This window comes from Fringilla coelebs, assembly GCF_963513975.1.
Source record: "Fringilla coelebs genome assembly, chromosome: 4".
Lineage (NCBI taxonomy): Eukaryota > Metazoa > Chordata > Aves > Passeriformes > Fringillidae > Fringilla > Fringilla coelebs.
Genome location: NC_140032.1, coordinates 6,205,123 through 6,223,012, shown reverse-complemented (window position 1 = coordinate 6,223,012; position 17,890 = coordinate 6,205,123). Strand labels below are relative to the sequence as shown.

Here is a 17,890-nt window from a genome sequence, read left to right as displayed (position 1 = left end):
GCCATGAGCCCCACCAGACTCAAAGCAGCTCCATCAAGGGGGATCATTTATCTTCCCAAAGCTGGCAGGGCACACTGCACCTAGGAAAACAGGAACAGCTCTACATCCTCTCCATCTCTGTGATCAGACCTAGAACTTTTCCAGGGCAGTTTGGACAGTCAGCTCTGTCGAGGGATCTCAGCCAGGAAACTGTAAAACATCATTAATGAGCAGCTTGCTTAATCCTGGCTGTGTAACAGGAGCAAGAGCAGACTGTGGGGATGGCTCTGGCTGACAGCTCAGCTCAGCCATGCAGGCCTCCATGGGGGATGCTCTAATGATGCCTCCCTGATCAATTCTGCATTCTGAAAAATGCTGCTCAGCTGCCCTTTGACCCTGCAGCCAGCAGGGCTCTGTAGGTACCTTCATTTCCCACCCTACAGCCCTCTGAGCACTCCATTGCACTCCTGTGGGTCTCCAGCTCAGCATCCAGGATTGGATATCACAGTACTGGTGTTCAATTCCCACTGGGAGCATCTTCAGGCCTCCTCAAACCTGTATTGCTCTGTAAATCAGAATTAATATAGAAAAGCAATGCTGAGGGAGCTGGGGGTTGCCTCACAGGGGAGTTACAGAGCTCACAGGGCTTCATTACCCTCTTACCCCTGAGGATTTACCACCCCTGTCTTTCTCATCCCAGGAAAGACCTAACTGCAATACTGTTTTGAGGCAGGATTTCTCTCCACCCTTCTGCATGAGGCTGCACAAACACAAGGAGAAAGGTTGCTCTGGTCTTCCAAGAAAGCCCTAGCTTCCCCTCTCTTCCTCTGGGAATGGAGCTGACCTCCATCTGCCCTTGTCCCTGTGAACAGCATGTTATTTCCAGCAGCAGCAAGGAGTTTTGGAGCAAGAAAATGGAAATTTTCCTGTACTGGTGGTTAGTGCACTCAGGAGGAGGGTTTGAAGCCCCTGAGGGCACTGCAGAGAGCCCAGAGCAGTCCTGTGCCCTCAGTGACTGCCTGGGCTCACAGGCATGACCAGACCCAGGTCACTGTCTCTTCTCTGGGTGCCCTGTCAATGAATTCACCTTTGCTCTCTTTTAGTTCTACTATGCACAAAACAAAGCAAAACTCAGGGGTCTTTAGGCTGGAGTATCATCCCTGCTATAAAAACAGCAAAGCAAAGCAGGGACTGACAAGGCACAAAATTCCTGCTGTTCCCCTCTGCCCGAGGAGTTGGTTGCCATACAGGAGGCTGTGGGAAGCAGAGCTCATTCTCCCCCACCCCTTCACATCCACCCCAAAGATCAAGACTGCCACTTTCAGCTCCAAAACCTTCAAAACACTTTTTGGATCTCAGCCCTTAGAGGCAGTCCTCACAAATTCTCCCATCTGACCTAATCCCAGAGCAAGGTTTTTGTTCTGGCTTCATCTGCCTGCTGCCAGCCACGTCCTGGAGCATGGCCTGGTCACCACAATCTGACCTTGTGGGAAGTGTCCCTGAGCTGCCACATGCTCTCCCACTTGCCAAATTCCTCAGCAGATGAGGTTGCTTCCAGATTTCAGCACTTACTGGCAAGCATCAAGTGGTTTGTCCAGAAAGGCTCTGAGTGATTAAAGATCTCTGGGAGCTGTGTTGTGGCCACTGCCTGGTTACTGACCTACACAAGCACAGCAACATGGGAACCAGTGACCTGGGAAAACAAACTTTCCTGCTCCCTGTCTTCTAATATTTAGCTTTGCTTTTGAGATGAAAGAACTAATTCCTATTTGTATCCATTCTTATTGCCCAATTTAGGGGGTTTTAATCATTTACTGAGAAAAACAAGCCTTCTATTATGATTGATTAGACTTGAACATAGCTTGCATTCCAACTCCTGAGCAAATAGAAGCTGATTCACTGTTACCAAGACACTGAAAACATTTGTTATCTCTGTCTTGAAGGTAACAAATCTGCATCAGCAAGTGGGTGTGAGCCACAGAATCGTTTGGGTTGGGAGGAACCTTAAAGCTCTTGTCACTCCAACCCTTTGCCACAGGCAGGGACACCTTCCACTAGACCAGGTTGCTCAGAGCCCCATCCAGCTGTTCTTGAGCATTTCCAGGGATGGGTCAGCCACAGCTTCTCTGCACAGCCTGGCCCAGTGTGTCACCACCTTCACAGGGTGTTGGGAAGGATGAAAGTTTGACAAGAAAGTCTCACAGATATGTGTGCTCAGCAGAAAGATTTTTAAATGTGGAGTCTGATGAAGGAATAGAGTTGGAAGCAAGTTTTGATAGAGAAGAAAAGAATTGCTGAGCCAGTCTTAGTGGATAACCAAGGGGGCAAAGGGTGTGTTAGTTAGAAGGGGTTTTTATGACTTAGAGCAAAGGATAAACCCACCCCAAACAAGATGTTTTTACCAAGCAGAAAGAGAGCACAGGCAAACAAGCCTGCTGATGTGGCAAGCAGAAAAAAGGTCTCAGAATTTTCCACTGCAAGAAAACTGAATAACAACTACTGGCTTAAACTGTAATGTGCTGACTTTTAGTGATACATGAATATGGTAATTATAGCAGTTATGACAGGCTATAGGTAAAAGTTAAGGTATAGATTGGTTCTGCTGTATTGAGATGCTCAGCAAAGAAAAGTCTATAATGCATTGTAACCTAAACTAAGGGTCTCCAGGCCTGCCTGCAGCTGGAGCTGACAGCTGTGGGCACAGCTCTGTCACCCACAACCCTGCACTGCTGTAACACCTTGGATACAATAAACTGCATTTTGGAGAGCTGCCTGGAGTCCTGCATCCCTCATTCCGGCTCTTACATTTTCCCTTACATTTCTCCCTTACATTTAATGTAAATCTCTTTTAGTTTTTGCCCATGTAAAACATCACTCTCCCTTATTTGTACCCCCTGTTAAGTACTGGAAGGCTGCTATAAGAGCTCCCCAAAGCCACCTCCTCTACAGACCAACAGTCCCAGCTCTCTCAGCCCGTCATCATAGGACACACAGGCACATCTGTACAAGCAGGATAGAACCCACAGCTTGTGCCCTGCTTGCCAAAGCACATGGGACCAGATGAGGATCACTGCTTCCTCTTTCTGGCTGAGTAACTGAGTTCTCCTAATTGCAGCTTTCAAAAATCCTCGTCCCCAGCTTTCACATCTTCATACACTCAGCAGCACATCCCTGGAGGGCACATTCAGTCAAGCTTATACCCTTCAGTTTTCAGACAGATCAATCACTATTACTAATGGACATAAAGAAAGGGAGACAATTTGGAAGTTGCTTTTTCTTCCCTCATTCCTCCTGTGTTTCCACAGCATTGGGATATCCTGGCCCCCTGAAGTGCAGCAGACAGCCAAGAGAAGGGATGGTTCCCTTCTTCCAGCCTTTCAATCATGATCTCCTCCTCTCTACAAAATCTCATCTACTGCTCAATCTTTGGGACCCTTTATGCTAAAAGTGCCTCTCATTTGTCTGTTGCAAATAATCACAAAGCAGCAAGAGTCCCAGCCATTACTGCAGCCTTTTTCCACACTGTGTTTTGGGGTAGGTAGTTCACACTTCCTCAAAAAGCACTGTACAGTGAGAGCAATGAGTGCCAGGAAGAAAACAGACACTTTAAAATAAAAGATCTAGATGCAACAGAGGTTCATGGGACGTGAAAAGAAAGTAAAGTTTCCTAACCATGTGAAGAAGGACTTTTTTCTATGTTTTCTGCACATACATGAATTCTAAACAAACCCAAATTCCTTTCTCAGAAAGGGCAGTTTAGATGATCCCCAAGCCAATCTGCTCACACCAGGGATTAAGAGCAATTGCTACCTCAGCTGCTTCTCCTTCACAGTATAAAATAAGCCCATTTATACACCAAAATATCTACCTTTCTCCAGCCTTGGAGATGTAGCCTCTCATCTGAGGTCATGTTTCTCCCCTATCACTTTTGTCCATGAACAGGGACAGCCACCCCACTTCCTTTTTCTATCTAAGATGTTGTATTTGAGACTTTCCTACAGTGCCAATTCTTCCAGTTTTGGATCCTGGGTTTTGGATCCTGGTCTATGCCAATATTTTAAAGGCAACTCAACACTGAAAGGGGAAGTTGGATCATCCTGCCACAGCCTGAGCCCATTTTCCAAATGGCTCTAGCTAAAGAATCAGCAGTGTCACTGGGAGCAGCACTAAGCACTTCACTTGAATGAATGAGTTATTTAGATCAAACTGTTTTGAGCACCAAGGGATGCCACATCCCCAGATAGGAAATGTGGCAAAGATGCTTTTCACTGCAGGACTGTGAACATATTTTGTGGATCCCTCAACAAACAGTCTGTACCAGTACAGATGTAACCTAGAAGTAAAAGCCTTTTTGTACAATGTTTGTTCTTTCCCACCTGTTTGTTAACTGTACCCAACTGACTCTCTCATGATTCTTTGCTGAATGATGTTTTTGACAACTACAAAGCAGGTGTTAAGACTGGATAAAGACACAAGGAAATCTTTCACAGGGATTTGTGAAGTGAAACTGGACACCTGCTGAGTTAAGGCATTTGTTAAGCTTCAGTGCAATTGGCAGGACATGTGACACAGCTCTAAGGGGCTGAGGCAGAACAGAGTCAGGCAAGGGACCCCACAGAGGCTGTTTCACAATCCTAAATCAACATATCCCACTGTCTGATCCCCTTCAGTGCAGCCCCCATGGAAGTGGCCTTCCCCTGCTCTGGCAGTCCCACTGGTGCAGAGGTACCAGTGAGAATAATCAGGCACTGAGATCTGTTAGAAAACCTGGCTAGATGGCAGTGAGCAAACTCCAAAGAGCTTTAGCTCTCTGTGTGCAGTGCATCCTGATTAAAACAGAATATAGAAATGAGCCTGATTTCTGAGGAGTGACAAACAGCCCTGGGTCACATGATTTTAACACCCAGCAGAGTCAAAAGTGAATTCCCCTTGGTAACACAACCACATAATATGGCATTCAGAATATTTCTTTGCAATTTCTTTTATTAAATATCCTCTTTGATACAGAATATTTAAGCAAAAATAGTTTACAATCTCTGTTTTGGTAATTCTTACAGGAGTCTCACATAGTCACTCCTACAGCAGCTCATGTTGGCCTTTAAGGAGTAAATCTTGAGCAAAAATCAAATCTCTCACTGTGTGAGATCTATTCTACCCAAAGAAGTTAAAAGAGCATTGGAAATGCCTATAGAAACTGTGAAAACTCTGAATCCCACTCTTCAGCTAAAAGAAATTTAAGAATGGTGTCACAGACACATTCTTCTGAATAAATGAAGCAGCAGAAGAGGAAAATGCATCCTCTGAGGTTTATGCAAGTTCATGTCAGTGCACCCCAGGGCAGCAAAAGGAGAGGAAATGCCTTGAGCACAATGCTCCAGTGCAGTGCTGAGGTTCAGCACAGCAATGCCCAGCTCCACCTGCCAGTCTGGAATGTTATTTCCAGCACTGGAAATCTGTCATATTAATGACCACGTGGCAGCTGGCACTACCCACCCTGATGGGATGTTTATGCTGTCTGACTTCTGCTCTACAGAGGTCAGACAGCATAAACAGATTCTGCTTTCACTTCTGCCTGCCAGAACAGCTGCACAGCCTGAGACCCAGATTGACTCCTGCATTTTATTCTTTTCTATGTAAACAACCTCATTTTTTACATTGATGAACTGTAAATAAGTGTTTATTTGGATCAAAAGATAGCTCCTATACCCATTAAATAGATAAGGCTCATTTGGTATCCACATAAAGAAACCTGTTGGCACAGGAAAGGCATCTGGAGACACAGCACGTGCCCTCACTGTGGAGCACAAGCAGCTCTCATGATGAACATTTCAACCAGATCCTTGAGTTTCCACCAGAACTCTATGTCAGGGGCTGCTTGAGGTCAAACAAGCCAGTCCCTCCTTTGACAACCTTCCCAACCACCAGGCAGGCCGAAGGGGATCGCAGCTCATCGTGGGCACCTGCAACAGAATTCAAATAAAATCCCATCAGGAGGTTCCCAAAGGTTTCTCCAAGGTCAGTGCTGGAAAGAAACCATTTTGGTTTATGTGCAAGAAGCCTTCTGGTTCAGCACCCCCAGGTTCAGAAAGGTTCTGCCACCTGCTGTTCACACTGAATTCGGATTTCTGGGAGTTTAGAGGCCAGAACTCTTTCTAACCCCCCTACAACAACTATTATCTCATCCCCATCTTTGGTCCAAGCCAATAATTAGGCCACACATTACTAAAACCTCCTGATTCCACATGGAAAGACAAAACAGTCTGAATTCTAAGAGAGCACAGATTTGACCTTCCAGTGAACACATCCTGGTGACTTAATAGGTCACTAAAAAATACATGTGAGGCAAAAGCAGAAAGATTCCCTTGTCATTGCTGCCTTTTTCCTTTGTTAGCATGAATCCCTTTGATGTGTATTTTAAATCCCTCTGGCTAGATATGAAGAGAACTTTTCACTGGAGAGACATTCCATGAATTCCTCTGATTTTGTGGTTACTCACTGTAGCGAAATAGTGTCACAGAAATTTGGAAGCACTCCAGATGACATGTCTGGCTGGGATTGTTTTACTTCCACTGTTTTTGTAAGCATTCAGGCTGGTTTTCATTCATCCTAACTACAGCAAGCTGCGAGTTTATCATTAGCACAGTAGGAAATTGGAAATAAAATTGTTAAACTTCTGCTGAGTTTGGTTATCTTTCTTTCACTGAGCAAAATGTACTCAACTTTGCATCATGCAGAGGGTGGGGGCAGGAGCATACACAGCACTGTGTATGGCATGTGCTCTGATCTCAGCCACAGCTGGATAATTAAATAGCTGCTCCTAAATGTGTGTCAGCTGAAGAAAAAAAAAAGCCCCTTTGTTAGATGGTTAAAGAGGACAGTCGTGCTGCCCTGTTTGCTCATGTGATGTGAACAAAGAGTCATTCTCTGAGCAAACAGCCCAGGGGATCTCTCTGCTGATGCAGTTTGCTCCCTGCACAAGGAGCCCAGCTGAGTGCTCCAGCAGCCCTGCTCACCTCAGCTCTGTATGTCCTCACAAACCTCCTCCTTTCCCTCCTACTGCTCAGGCCTCCAGGGCTCCTTTCCTTCCTGCTGCTTCCCACTGCTCAGGACATCAGCCCCAGGCACCCTCTCAGTGTCTCTTGAGCTGTACTATCAAGTTATCAGTTACATTAAAGCAAATTAGATGCAGGCTGCTGCAATCCCCATTATGACTGATTTCCAGTGTGGTGAAATCATTAACTCCCTCTGCTTGTAATCAGTGCAGCTCCTGCCAAGCCACCCTGCTCTTCTATCAGCCTGCACTGAATGTCTTCATTCATAATATTATCCATACATTACATTTCACTTGGTAAAAAACTCCTCTGATTTAATTTCTAAGTCACTGTGTGATACAACAAAAATCCAGAGGGTGAAACTGAGTGAGAAACATCCTCTTCTCTTTAATTTCACCCTGGATTTACACTTTTCCTTCACAATTTTCAGATTAATTAAGTCACTCATAACCAATGCTATTAATTAAAACCCAATCTTTCTTCCCAGAGAAGGTATAAAACAGCATGAGCAAAAAGGAATTCAGTGACAGAAGCATTTCTGATGTCAGTGCAAGTCAGTTTAGGGCAGGAGCTGAAGAGATCATGCTGAGAGCTCTCCCCATTTGGAACTGGAAGGACACAGCACAGCAGCATCTGCAAAGCAAGCATCTGACTGGCAAGTGACAGCAACCAAGTTTATTTGCAAAAGGGAGATGTAATTAGTGTCCAAAGGCTGAGATCACAAAAGCTGTCAAATGACAGACTTAAATCATGAGGAGTTTTTGACAGAATGCCTTAAATGTAGATGGCTAGTGCTGCTCCAAACATCCTGAATTATCCACACAGCCCTGTGATCTCTACACCTTCCAGAGGGCAGAAGGATACTCTTGGGAATCTCAAATGGCACCAGAAACCTACCATTAGAAAATGAGTCTGACTCTTTGTTTGAGGGGGAAAAAGCAAAGATAAAGTGCTAAATCAGAGTAGCAGCCAGGTCTGTTCTCAAAATGAAATGCTGAATAGCAAGGCTGGAAAAGACATGGAAGTTATAACATGGGCACAAAAACAAAGCAGAGAAGACCATTTTAAAAGTAGAGACAAAAAAAGGCAGATTTAGTAGTCTGTTATAAAGCTTAGCTATAAGAAATCTTAACAACCTTAAGGTTTGTTGTAAAAATGCCCATCTAATTCTTAAAGAAAGGAGTCCCAGACCCCACAGATTCCATGTGGGAGCTGGCTTTATTTAAGCTGACAGAATTTTACTAAAAACATCTGGAACCTTTTCCTAGGCAAGGGCTTATTTAAAATTTCTGCCTCCGGCATTTTTTCTAATGCAATTATGCATTACTCAAAATACTGGAAAGTTATGACAGAAACCAAGATTATGTGAAATGCTGCAACAAGAGATCTCAAAGTAAACCATTTACCCATCATTGTTGCATCCTTCAAGAATTTGTAGCTGGTTTCAAACGTCATCTGCTGCAGAGGGGAGGAGCTGGACTGAATTCCAATGCGATTCAGTGGTTTGTAAATTCCTTCAAAACACATGTAATCTGCCACAAGTGAAAGGTGTCGAGGGTCTACCACAATTCCTTAAAACACAAGGAAAACCAATCATCAGAGCATTCAAGGGCTAAGTCTGTGAGGCTTTTTAAACAAATCAGGTCTCAAATAAAGCCTTTGAATCCAACCAGCTTGGAGAACATCTCTATTAACATTCTTCTGGCAGTGTGTCTCTGGACCAACTGCTCCCCTCAAATATCCTAGAGAGGCAGACCTCAAATACAAACCAGTATCTCTCCAAACTGAAATGAAAGGAATGGGAAACTGCAATGTCAAGAATGCTGTAAGACAGCAGAGTTTCTCTACATAAAATCAGCAAACATCTGCACCATGCTTGTTTGCACAGGCGGGGATGACATCCATCCCTCTGGGAGGGACAGAGCTCTTGCCTCTCACCTGGTGGCCTGGATTAGCTGGGCCCCAGAGTCAGAAAGGCTCTGATGTCCTCTGTGCATGGCATCAGGCAGAAAACCCTGTTCAGGCTAAAAAAAAACCTCACTTATTCCTAAATAATACTTGTGGACTCAGTGTAATGGAGGTCATTAACAGCTCTGTCAACATTTACTGAGCAGTTCTTGAACAACTTGAAGGTCAGACCATCCTGGGCTGCCAGCTGGCAAATCTGTTTGCTATAACTGCTTGCTAAAATTCCCACTGTATTAATCTTTCCTATTTTCAATAGTTTATTTCATAGCAAGACTCCACTGCAGTGAGTGCCTATGAAGTCATGCAGCCTCTCCTGGCTGGGCTCTCTGAATCATCTGAGAGAAAAGAACATTCAGACAATGCAGTGCAGCTGTTTTAGGAAAGATATAAAAACTCAGGAGCCTAGGTTCCCATCATTAAAAAGGCAAAGTGAGGCAAAGCTGATCCTCTTCTCAGGACCACTGCAAAAGTCCAACAGTTGGCTTCCTCAGACATTAATAATTAATTGGTCTGAAACTCACAGCTTGCAAAAAATGTACCAGAATGGAAGAACTCTGTGAAGGGGGAATAAATTCAACCTCACCTATTTTCTACTGATTAAAAGAAACCTAATAATTAACTAGCAAGGTCTTCACAGAAGACTCAAAAATAATTAAAACAATGAAAACCTGCAACCTAAAAATAAGCACATAAATGAAAAGATCATGCAAAACCATAACTGAAAGCATGTGGCTGCGTTTTCCTATCTTCAGGTTATTAAAGACTATAAAAATACAAAGAAATCCTACCATATACAGCAAATACATCTTTAATTTCCTTTATAATCACCCTCAGGGCTGATTCAATTCCATAATTCTTAGCCATGGAATGGATATCATTGCAATAAAGTCTGTTCAGATCCAAAATCTGAAAGCAGAAAAAACAGAGATACAAGTTAGGACAACAGTTGCTCTGTATTTCTAAATAACTTAAGCTAAGCTAAGACAGATTTTTTTTTCCCTACATTTTTCATGAACTTAAGCAGCACCAACAGTTAGAGAATAACTAGGCAGCAGCCTAGTTGTCAAACACAGAGAAAAATTATTCTGAGGATTTGTGTTAAGCAGCATTAAATAGATGAATAGGAGCACTGGAGTCAAAATTCACCACAGGAGAAAATTAACTGAAATCACAAAAAGCAAACTAAGAAAATACACCAGAAAACAAAAGTTAAAGTCTTCCAAACAACACAATGCAATGCCCAGTGTGCCTCAGACAGCCAGAACTATTAGCAAAAGAGAAGATGCAGATTAAAACAATCCTGTATTTGGAGAGCTATGGCCGAGATGGGATAACAGAACTATTCATCTCCAAGCACTGCAATTCATTGAGATGGAAGAACTCCCTCAAGTAACATTTAGAGAGACATGAGAGAGAAGAATGGTGTGAAATCATCTGTCATTAGGCCCTGGCTGCTGCACAAACACTGATTTGCAAGCTGCCCTTGAGAAAAGGCTCTACTGAATACATCTGGGGATAAAAAGGAGGAGCAAGACAGTTCAGGAGCTGAAAAGGCTCCACATCACCCCTGAGAAATTGAAATGACATCCATCATCCACCGTCTCCCCCAGGACACAAAAGAACATTGAAGTCTGGGATTAGAAATAGATCACACACATCAGAGTATTTGAAGAGCTCTGCCAGGTTTATCCCTTCTGTCTGGAGAACAGATTCCTTCTGTCCCTCCTTGCTGGTGCTTTCATTCAGCAGGCAGCGTGTGATCCCCTTCACCTCGTGGATCACCGTGCTGCGCGCCAGGGATGCCAGCAGGGAGGAGAGGTCAAAGTACACCTTGGTCAGTGGCAGAGCCAAGGAAACCTGATGGGACAAAAACCAACACAGTGTAAGGAGGCTTGAACAGCAGGCTCAACAACCAGCACACTTCAGGCAAAAAGCTGACAAGTGGCATTACCCTCGCTGTGTGTTAAGGAGCATAAATGTCTGGCTGGAATTAGAGGTGAATGATGGTGATGTGAACTCCCCATCCCAGGATCATTCTTCCACATTGGTTTTGAGGTCTCTGAACTTACAAAAACAGCTTTTGGTGGATTTTTTGGAGCGGGACAGGTGTATGCTTGTTGAGGTTTTTGGTTTTGTTAAATAAGATGTTTACATTTTTATCAACAGTTCAGCCATCGCTTTTATTCAGCAAGGGCTCCACAGCAGACCATCACATACTAAAAGTTTAAAACACAATAAACCTGTCAAAAATTGTTTTTAGAAAAAATTGCATGAGGTGTTCTGAAAATGAGAAATTACTAAAAATGCCATCCAAAAATACATTTGTAGTGCCACTTTCTGTATTCATATGGGATTGCTGAGACAGAACAGCAGCACTGCACTGAAAAGAACCATTAGTTATGGCAGCTACATGCAACCACTGTCCAACCACCCAGAGGTGTCCCATCTTACCTCACACCAAAGCTCATTTTCAGTGTCAAAGGTGTAATCCTGGATGGATGGGTGGCTCTCCACAACAGCACTCACTCGCACCTCTGCTGACTTAAGCAATTGATCTTTCCCTTTTTTGGTCTGAGAAACAAAGGAAAGATGCTGAGAATCTTCACCCTCTGCTCTGTCCTGATCCTCTTCAGCACCAGGAGTCCCTTCTTCTTTTTCAGATTCAGCCTCTTCATCTTCTGGATTCTCATTAACATTTTCTTCCCCATTCTCTTCTTCACTCTCATAATCAACCTGCAAAGAAATAACACAGTGTTTATCTGAGCCAGAACCTGTATAGAGACACAGCACACCATGAAGAGTTTAATTCTGGAATGTTCTTCACTGCTGAGTTGCAAGGATCTTGCCTCTATGGCACAAAGAAAATGCAATTTTGTTGTAAAGAAAATAATACAACAGATTCAGTTCAGTCTTTATTTCTTTATAATCTTACCATTATTTCTCAGCACAGTCCAGGATGCTACAGGATGTTGAGACTATAGCAGATTTAGTTTGCTCTCCCTGAGAAAGTCCAATTTTTTCCCATAATCCAACTCCGATGATGGGATTCCCTCAGAATTTTCAGTTACCCCACCCTCTTGCTGAAATTACAGCACTCCATCTTTTAAGGGCTAATTATGAAGTACTGAACACAGAGAAACATGCAGGGAGACTATTTTTTAAAGACCACAGTAAAGTGTTAAAAACAATGAATAGTATGAAATTAGCAAAAGATAAAGTTAAGGTGAACTTTAGCACAGCCTCTGCCCAAATGCCTGAAGAACAAAGCTTCAGAAAAGAGCCAAACAAAAACTCTTCAGCCCAAAGAAGGAGAGAATCCCTATTTCCCTCTCAAGTGGGGTTTGGTTTTTTCCAGCAGTTTGTTTCAGTGGAAGTTTTCCTTCCCAAGTCAAACACAGAAGAAATAGGGAATTAAAGAGCAGTGCTGAGCACCTACAAAGTCATTACCTCTTCTTCCTGGTTCTTCCTCCGTTTTGCTTCTGTAGCATCCCCATCCCCTTCATCAGCTTCTGCATCAACAATGTTCTCTTCTTCCTCTGCTACAGCTTCCAGACTGTTCAGTGTCTAAAAATCATGACAGACAGATCATCAGGCTGACTGCTAGGCAGTACCAATAGCATCAAAAAGTTTCAGCCAAACATCTGGAGTTTAACAATCTCTTGTTCAATGTTCCACCTTTACAGAAAAAATAATTTCTGTATGTCCAGTACTATAAAGAAATTAATTCATACTCCTGATGACTTCAACATTTAACAAGATCAATGTCTACAAGAAAGATAAGCTGTCACTCTGCTTTGACAGTCCTTGATGGGAGAGGAGTGGCAGAAGGAACATGCAAAAGCATTTCAATGAACAAAGGAACTTCCCAAAGTTTTGACAACCACTGCTCCAACAGGACCCTGATCTGGGAGCAAGAAGAGTGATATGCTTTTGTCCCAAAGGAGCTAAAATGAACAGGCATTTTCAGAGTACAGTCTTAAGCAAATCAGGATTTAATACACAAAAACTTCAATTTTCTTGTAAATTTTATATGAATGCAAAGACAGTTTATGTACAAAGTATTTAAGTAGTAATTTAGTATTCACACATTTGGTGTGCACTGAAACATGCTGCACTTTTCCAGTTCTGGTTCTCAACAACACTGAAAGGAAGTGAGGTGTTTTTCAGGTGATTTTTTTTGTACCTTGTCTTGGTCATCATCTAAATCCTTCCGAGTTGTCTTCCGAGTGCTGACTTCATTAAAAGATTCCATCTTTGTAGTCTTCCTTTTAATTGCTTCCAGAAGAACTTTAAAGAACCTGACAGAAGAAACTCAGAATGTCAAAGCTCAGCAGTGCCACAGAAAATCTGAAGTTGTCCAAATTTTTTTTTATTTTGGTTAACCAGCCAGACAATTCATAACAGGACATTATTCCAAAAGTACTTCTAGGATAATGCAAATAATTTTTCTCAGCCCTTTCTCATTCATTTAGCAATCAAAAGGTTGGTATGAGCTCTGTTACTGTCAGAGATGTAGCTGTGCATGCAAAGCATAAAATTATACACTCATCTGGATATAAAATCTGCACATCAAATTAACCTTCAGAAGAGATGGTTCATTACTAGACCTGAATAATAAAATTGTCGATTTTATTCAAGACATAAAAGCAACTGTGTAATTTTTTTCTGCATCTCTGCTGAGCTGTTGCTCTAAAAGCCACACCAGCTGTAATCAACCATATGCAAAGCCCATAAAAAGGTAAAAGAAGAGCAAATATTAAAGTATCTGAAAGCAAACTCACCTCGTTTCCATGAAGTGCAAGATCTGCCTGGGCTTCACACACTTCTCCTCTCGGTAATATTCATGGGGCAAGAAATGGAATTTGATTTTGTAGAGGCGATGCTTGTTCAGCTTGTGCTTCACATGCAGGGATTCCTCGATGTCCACTTTCTCCAAGACCTACAAACATTCCCAAGTAGGAATGTTACTCCTTTGATGAAGACATTTCATTTGTTTCCTGCAGTTCCAGTACTTTCCACAGGAAACCAGAATTACCCAGGGCTAACTGGCAAACTTTTCTGGAGGCTTTGCTCCTGGGCAAAAGGAGTGTACCCTACTGCACTTTTTGTCTCACCAACAATTAACTCAGACAATACTGGAAATGCATCACCCCCCACCCAACTCCTTCACAAGAGATTACCATTCTCAGGGGGCCACAGCTTCATTTCACTGACCATGCTCACAGAGCAGGACAGCATTCCAGCACACAGCTAAGTCTTAACCTGATTCTTGCTGCTTTCATCTCACAAGAGGTGAAAAAATAGAAGGGGAAGGGCATGGAGGAGAGCACAAGGGTGCACAGCCAGGAAGGAGGGAACACAGAACACATCCTAGTAGAGTTAATCTCCACAGAGATACGTGTTATGCTTTTATTGAACACAGCCATTTGTGTGAAAGAGGAAGGGGTGGGGGACAGATAGAAAGGTATCTATCTGAGCTCTATACCAATCACAGCCATATGAGCTTGTCTCAGACAAAACAGAATCCCTCCAATTCTACACACAGAGGAAAATGTGCTTGAGAAAAAGCTAAAGACTATGGCATAGCAAACTACTGATGATCTCAAAGAGGAGAGCTTGTTTTGCTGACTCTCAAAGGATGCACTGAAAAGGAAACTCACCTCAGCCAAGCACACTCTTGTGAGCAGTTTCTTAAGCTGTTTCACCTTTTTGAGAGCTTTCTTGGTATTAAGCACAGGAACACTCATCATCGGTGTTTTAATGTTTGAGCTGGCCACCATCAGTATTTCCCTCAACCTTTAAACAAAGAATAATCATTCCAATTAAGCCATCAAAGCACTATGCAAAAATCAAGTAATTATCTAGGTAATTTCATTAGGCAGAATGCAGTAACTGGCAGTTCCACCAAAGCCATTTGCACCCAGAGCTGTGGTTATACAGCACTGCTCCTTTTCTCTGTTCTGATTCCCCCCCCCAGGCACAGCACCCCCACTGCCTCAACTGGATTATCCCCCCAGTTATGAGAAGAGATGATAATAAATTCTTCCAAGAACAGAAGGACTAATGAGGTCTTGTTTCCTACAGATGCATGATGGATGCTTCCTTGCACATTCTTCCCCTCCTGTGCTTCTCTGAAGCAACACAATCCCCTCCCACCTAAGGCATCCCACGCTCCCACATGAGGCCAGGTCAGGACCCACATTATTCCAAAGAAACTGATGATTTGCTGTAAATCAGATTAGAGTAAGGGGCCTTCACAGATATTTAGTATCTGGAAAAAGAACCAAAATAACTGGAAAATTGTAAAACATTAAAGTGTTCTGAACAGGGATAATTTACAAGGGCACGGAAGGACTGTTCACCCTCAATATACACACATATACCTGCTAGTGTACCTAGCACAATTATCTATTCAAGTGCCTCAAGTAAGGGGCCCATTGAGGACACAGCTTTCTCACCTTGGAATACCCAATGTGACATTCATTTCACCTCTGCCAGCAAAGTGAAAGGTGTTCAGAGTCATCTGTGTTGAAGGTTCCCCAATACTCTGAGCAGCAAGAAGCCCCACAGCTTCTCCTGGGTCACAGAGAGAACGCTGCCACTTTAAATACAACAGATCCTTTAATCTGGAGACAGGAAATGAGAGGTTTAGCTCAACAAACAAAATAAAAAACTCAGAAAAGAATGAATCATTGCTCAGTTCAATGAAGTTACATCTTTGAAACAATTTCTCCTGGTAGCTTACAGATAAATACGCTCCAGAAACTGTAAAATTGTCTATCCCCACCTGATCTGACAAACACAGCCCATTAACACAGAACTGGGGCCTTGGCCAAATTGTATTTTAGTTCTGCTGCCAATTCCCAGAATGTCAAAAGAGAGTCCATTTACTCCCACTTGCACTTCCTAACAGCCTTGCTAACTCCAAGGTGCATCAAGAGCACACTTTGTTTTTCAAGATCACTGTAAAGTATTATTTTATATGCATGGGGACAGCAGTACATTGCTCTTGTTCCAGAGAGGCTTTGCCAAAGCCCTCAGCAGCATGGAAAATTCAGGTTTGGAAGGAACAGATAATCAGAACCTCTCCCATTGCACACTAAGCATGTTTGGCTTTCAAGAACCATTGCTTGGCTTCACAAAAAAAATGGCCACAACAGAAACAAGGCTTGGTAAAGACTTTTCAGTTTTAGCAAACTGGCTCCAAAAAGGTACTTTGAGTTTTGGCTCAGTGCAAAGAAGACACTCAGAGGTTTTTACCTATCAGAAGAAAGTGCTGAGTGCGTGTAACTCCGGCTGTTCTCAGATTCCCATTTATTGATAAAGCCTTCAACTCCCTTCTCAAATGTTTCTGAAACAGATGCAAAATAAGTATCTGGACGCCAAACCCCGAGGCTTGGGTCAGGACACTTATTTGTCTTCTTCATGTACTTCCTTTGTTTCTTCTCATCAAGCTCATACCACATCTTCAACAACTGAAAACAAGAGGAGGTTTTTAGGCTGGCTGGTTTATCCACAGCAAGACCACAAGCAAACAAGCAGCAGTGTGCAGGATGTGAGGATGTACACAACACAGCAAACAGCTCAGCTGCAAATATGGTGTTCTCCTTTTTCTGATATTGAACAGTTTTGAAGTTAAATGATTTCAAGATTCTTTACTTGCCTAAAAATACCCCAACTTATGTAACTACTCCATAGAAACTACTCCAGAAAGCAGTGAAATAAGGCCTCAAAGAATGATTTTAACTGTGAGTGAAATCAAAAACTAGGAGTTACTATCAAAAAGTGTCAAGAGCAACACAAATTCAGCACAGCTCAATCAATAAACCTTTGATTAGGAAAAACAGCTTTTGCAGACAAGCTCATAGAGTTATCTCTATGATACCTGGAGTTTCATGCTAACTGCCCAAGCTCCACCAGCATAAATTCCTTGCTGACAGCAAGGCTGTGAAGCAGGACCTGTCTGAATTCTGTGTCCACACACCATCTTCATTAGAAGCCATGTCAGAGACCAGTGCTGTGATGGACAAGAGGCTCAAGCAGGAGTATTTTTTTGAAAAACTAGGCAGGGCTGGCTCAGCTCTCTGATCTTTGGTATTCAAACAGGCTCTCATCCAGCCAGCAGACAGCTGTCCATGTAAGAGATTTACTTTGTGTACATGAAAAAAACAAATAACCCACCAATAAACAGAAACAACTCCTACAAACCATTCACAAACATGACCTAAAAACACATTTATCTCAGTTTTTAGCCTCTTCCCTAGCACTAGGGCCCTCAGACTTTCATAAATCTTAGCTTTAAATAAATCACCCACATAGTTGACATGACTCCTTTAAAAGGCAACTTATTTAGTTACTCTGTGAAACACTTTGGGATTCACAGAGCAATTAAACAAAAGATACTGAATTCTGTAACTTCTTCTGTAGGGTTTGGTCAGTTCAACTGCCTGTGTGTTACCTGTAAAGTAGCAGGATCTCTTCCATTTTTTATTTCACCTCCTGGAAGCTGTGCTTTCAAACTTGCCAGTTTCTTTTGGGAAAACAACAGAAAGCCTCCTTCCCTTTGCACAGAGTTTTGGTGTCTGGCTCGCCACTTTTTGATGGCTTTGAACTGCTGGTTAGCTTGGTGAGACTCCATCCTTGCCAAGGCTTCATCCAGATGGTTTGTCTTCTGGATTACCTGTAAGAAAGTAATTTTTGTGATTATTCTTCTCTCTATCCTCACTATACCAGAAAAGGCAAAGCAAACTGAGAAGGTTATCTGCTGTCATTGCTGTAAAGCAATTTTCAAATTCAGTTTTCAACCCCACTGAGACAAAATCCTTACAACTTTATGTTATTATCACCACTCTCTAATAAACAGTGGTGATACTGGTAAAAGTTAATCAAAC

The 17,890-nt window shown here is 42.7% G+C and overlaps 1 protein-coding gene across 1 annotated transcript in view; it reads right to left on the bottom strand.

The window, feature by feature from the left end:
- Positions 1-5,019: 5,019 nt before the first annotated feature.
- The window catches only part of POLR1A (RNA polymerase I subunit A), a 31,661-nt gene continuing 18,790 nt past the window's right edge, over positions 5,020-17,890 (bottom strand). Inside the window, exons 23-34 of the mRNA XM_084204567.1 lie at positions 17,458-17,679; positions 16,260-16,474; positions 15,458-15,625; positions 14,660-14,795; positions 13,781-13,938; positions 13,183-13,297; positions 12,447-12,563; positions 11,451-11,732; positions 10,656-10,856; positions 9,788-9,905; positions 8,438-8,602; positions 5,020-5,939 (exon numbers count right to left, since the gene is read on the bottom strand). Coding sequence (XP_084060693.1) covers positions 5,839-5,939; positions 8,438-8,602; positions 9,788-9,905; positions 10,656-10,856; positions 11,451-11,732; positions 12,447-12,563; positions 13,183-13,297; positions 13,781-13,938; positions 14,660-14,795; positions 15,458-15,625; positions 16,260-16,474; positions 17,458-17,679 — 1,998 coding nt within the window. The 3' untranslated portion in view covers positions 5,020-5,838. The remainder of the gene's footprint in view (positions 5,940-8,437; positions 8,603-9,787; positions 9,906-10,655; positions 10,857-11,450; positions 11,733-12,446; positions 12,564-13,182; positions 13,298-13,780; positions 13,939-14,659; positions 14,796-15,457; positions 15,626-16,259; positions 16,475-17,457; positions 17,680-17,890) is intronic.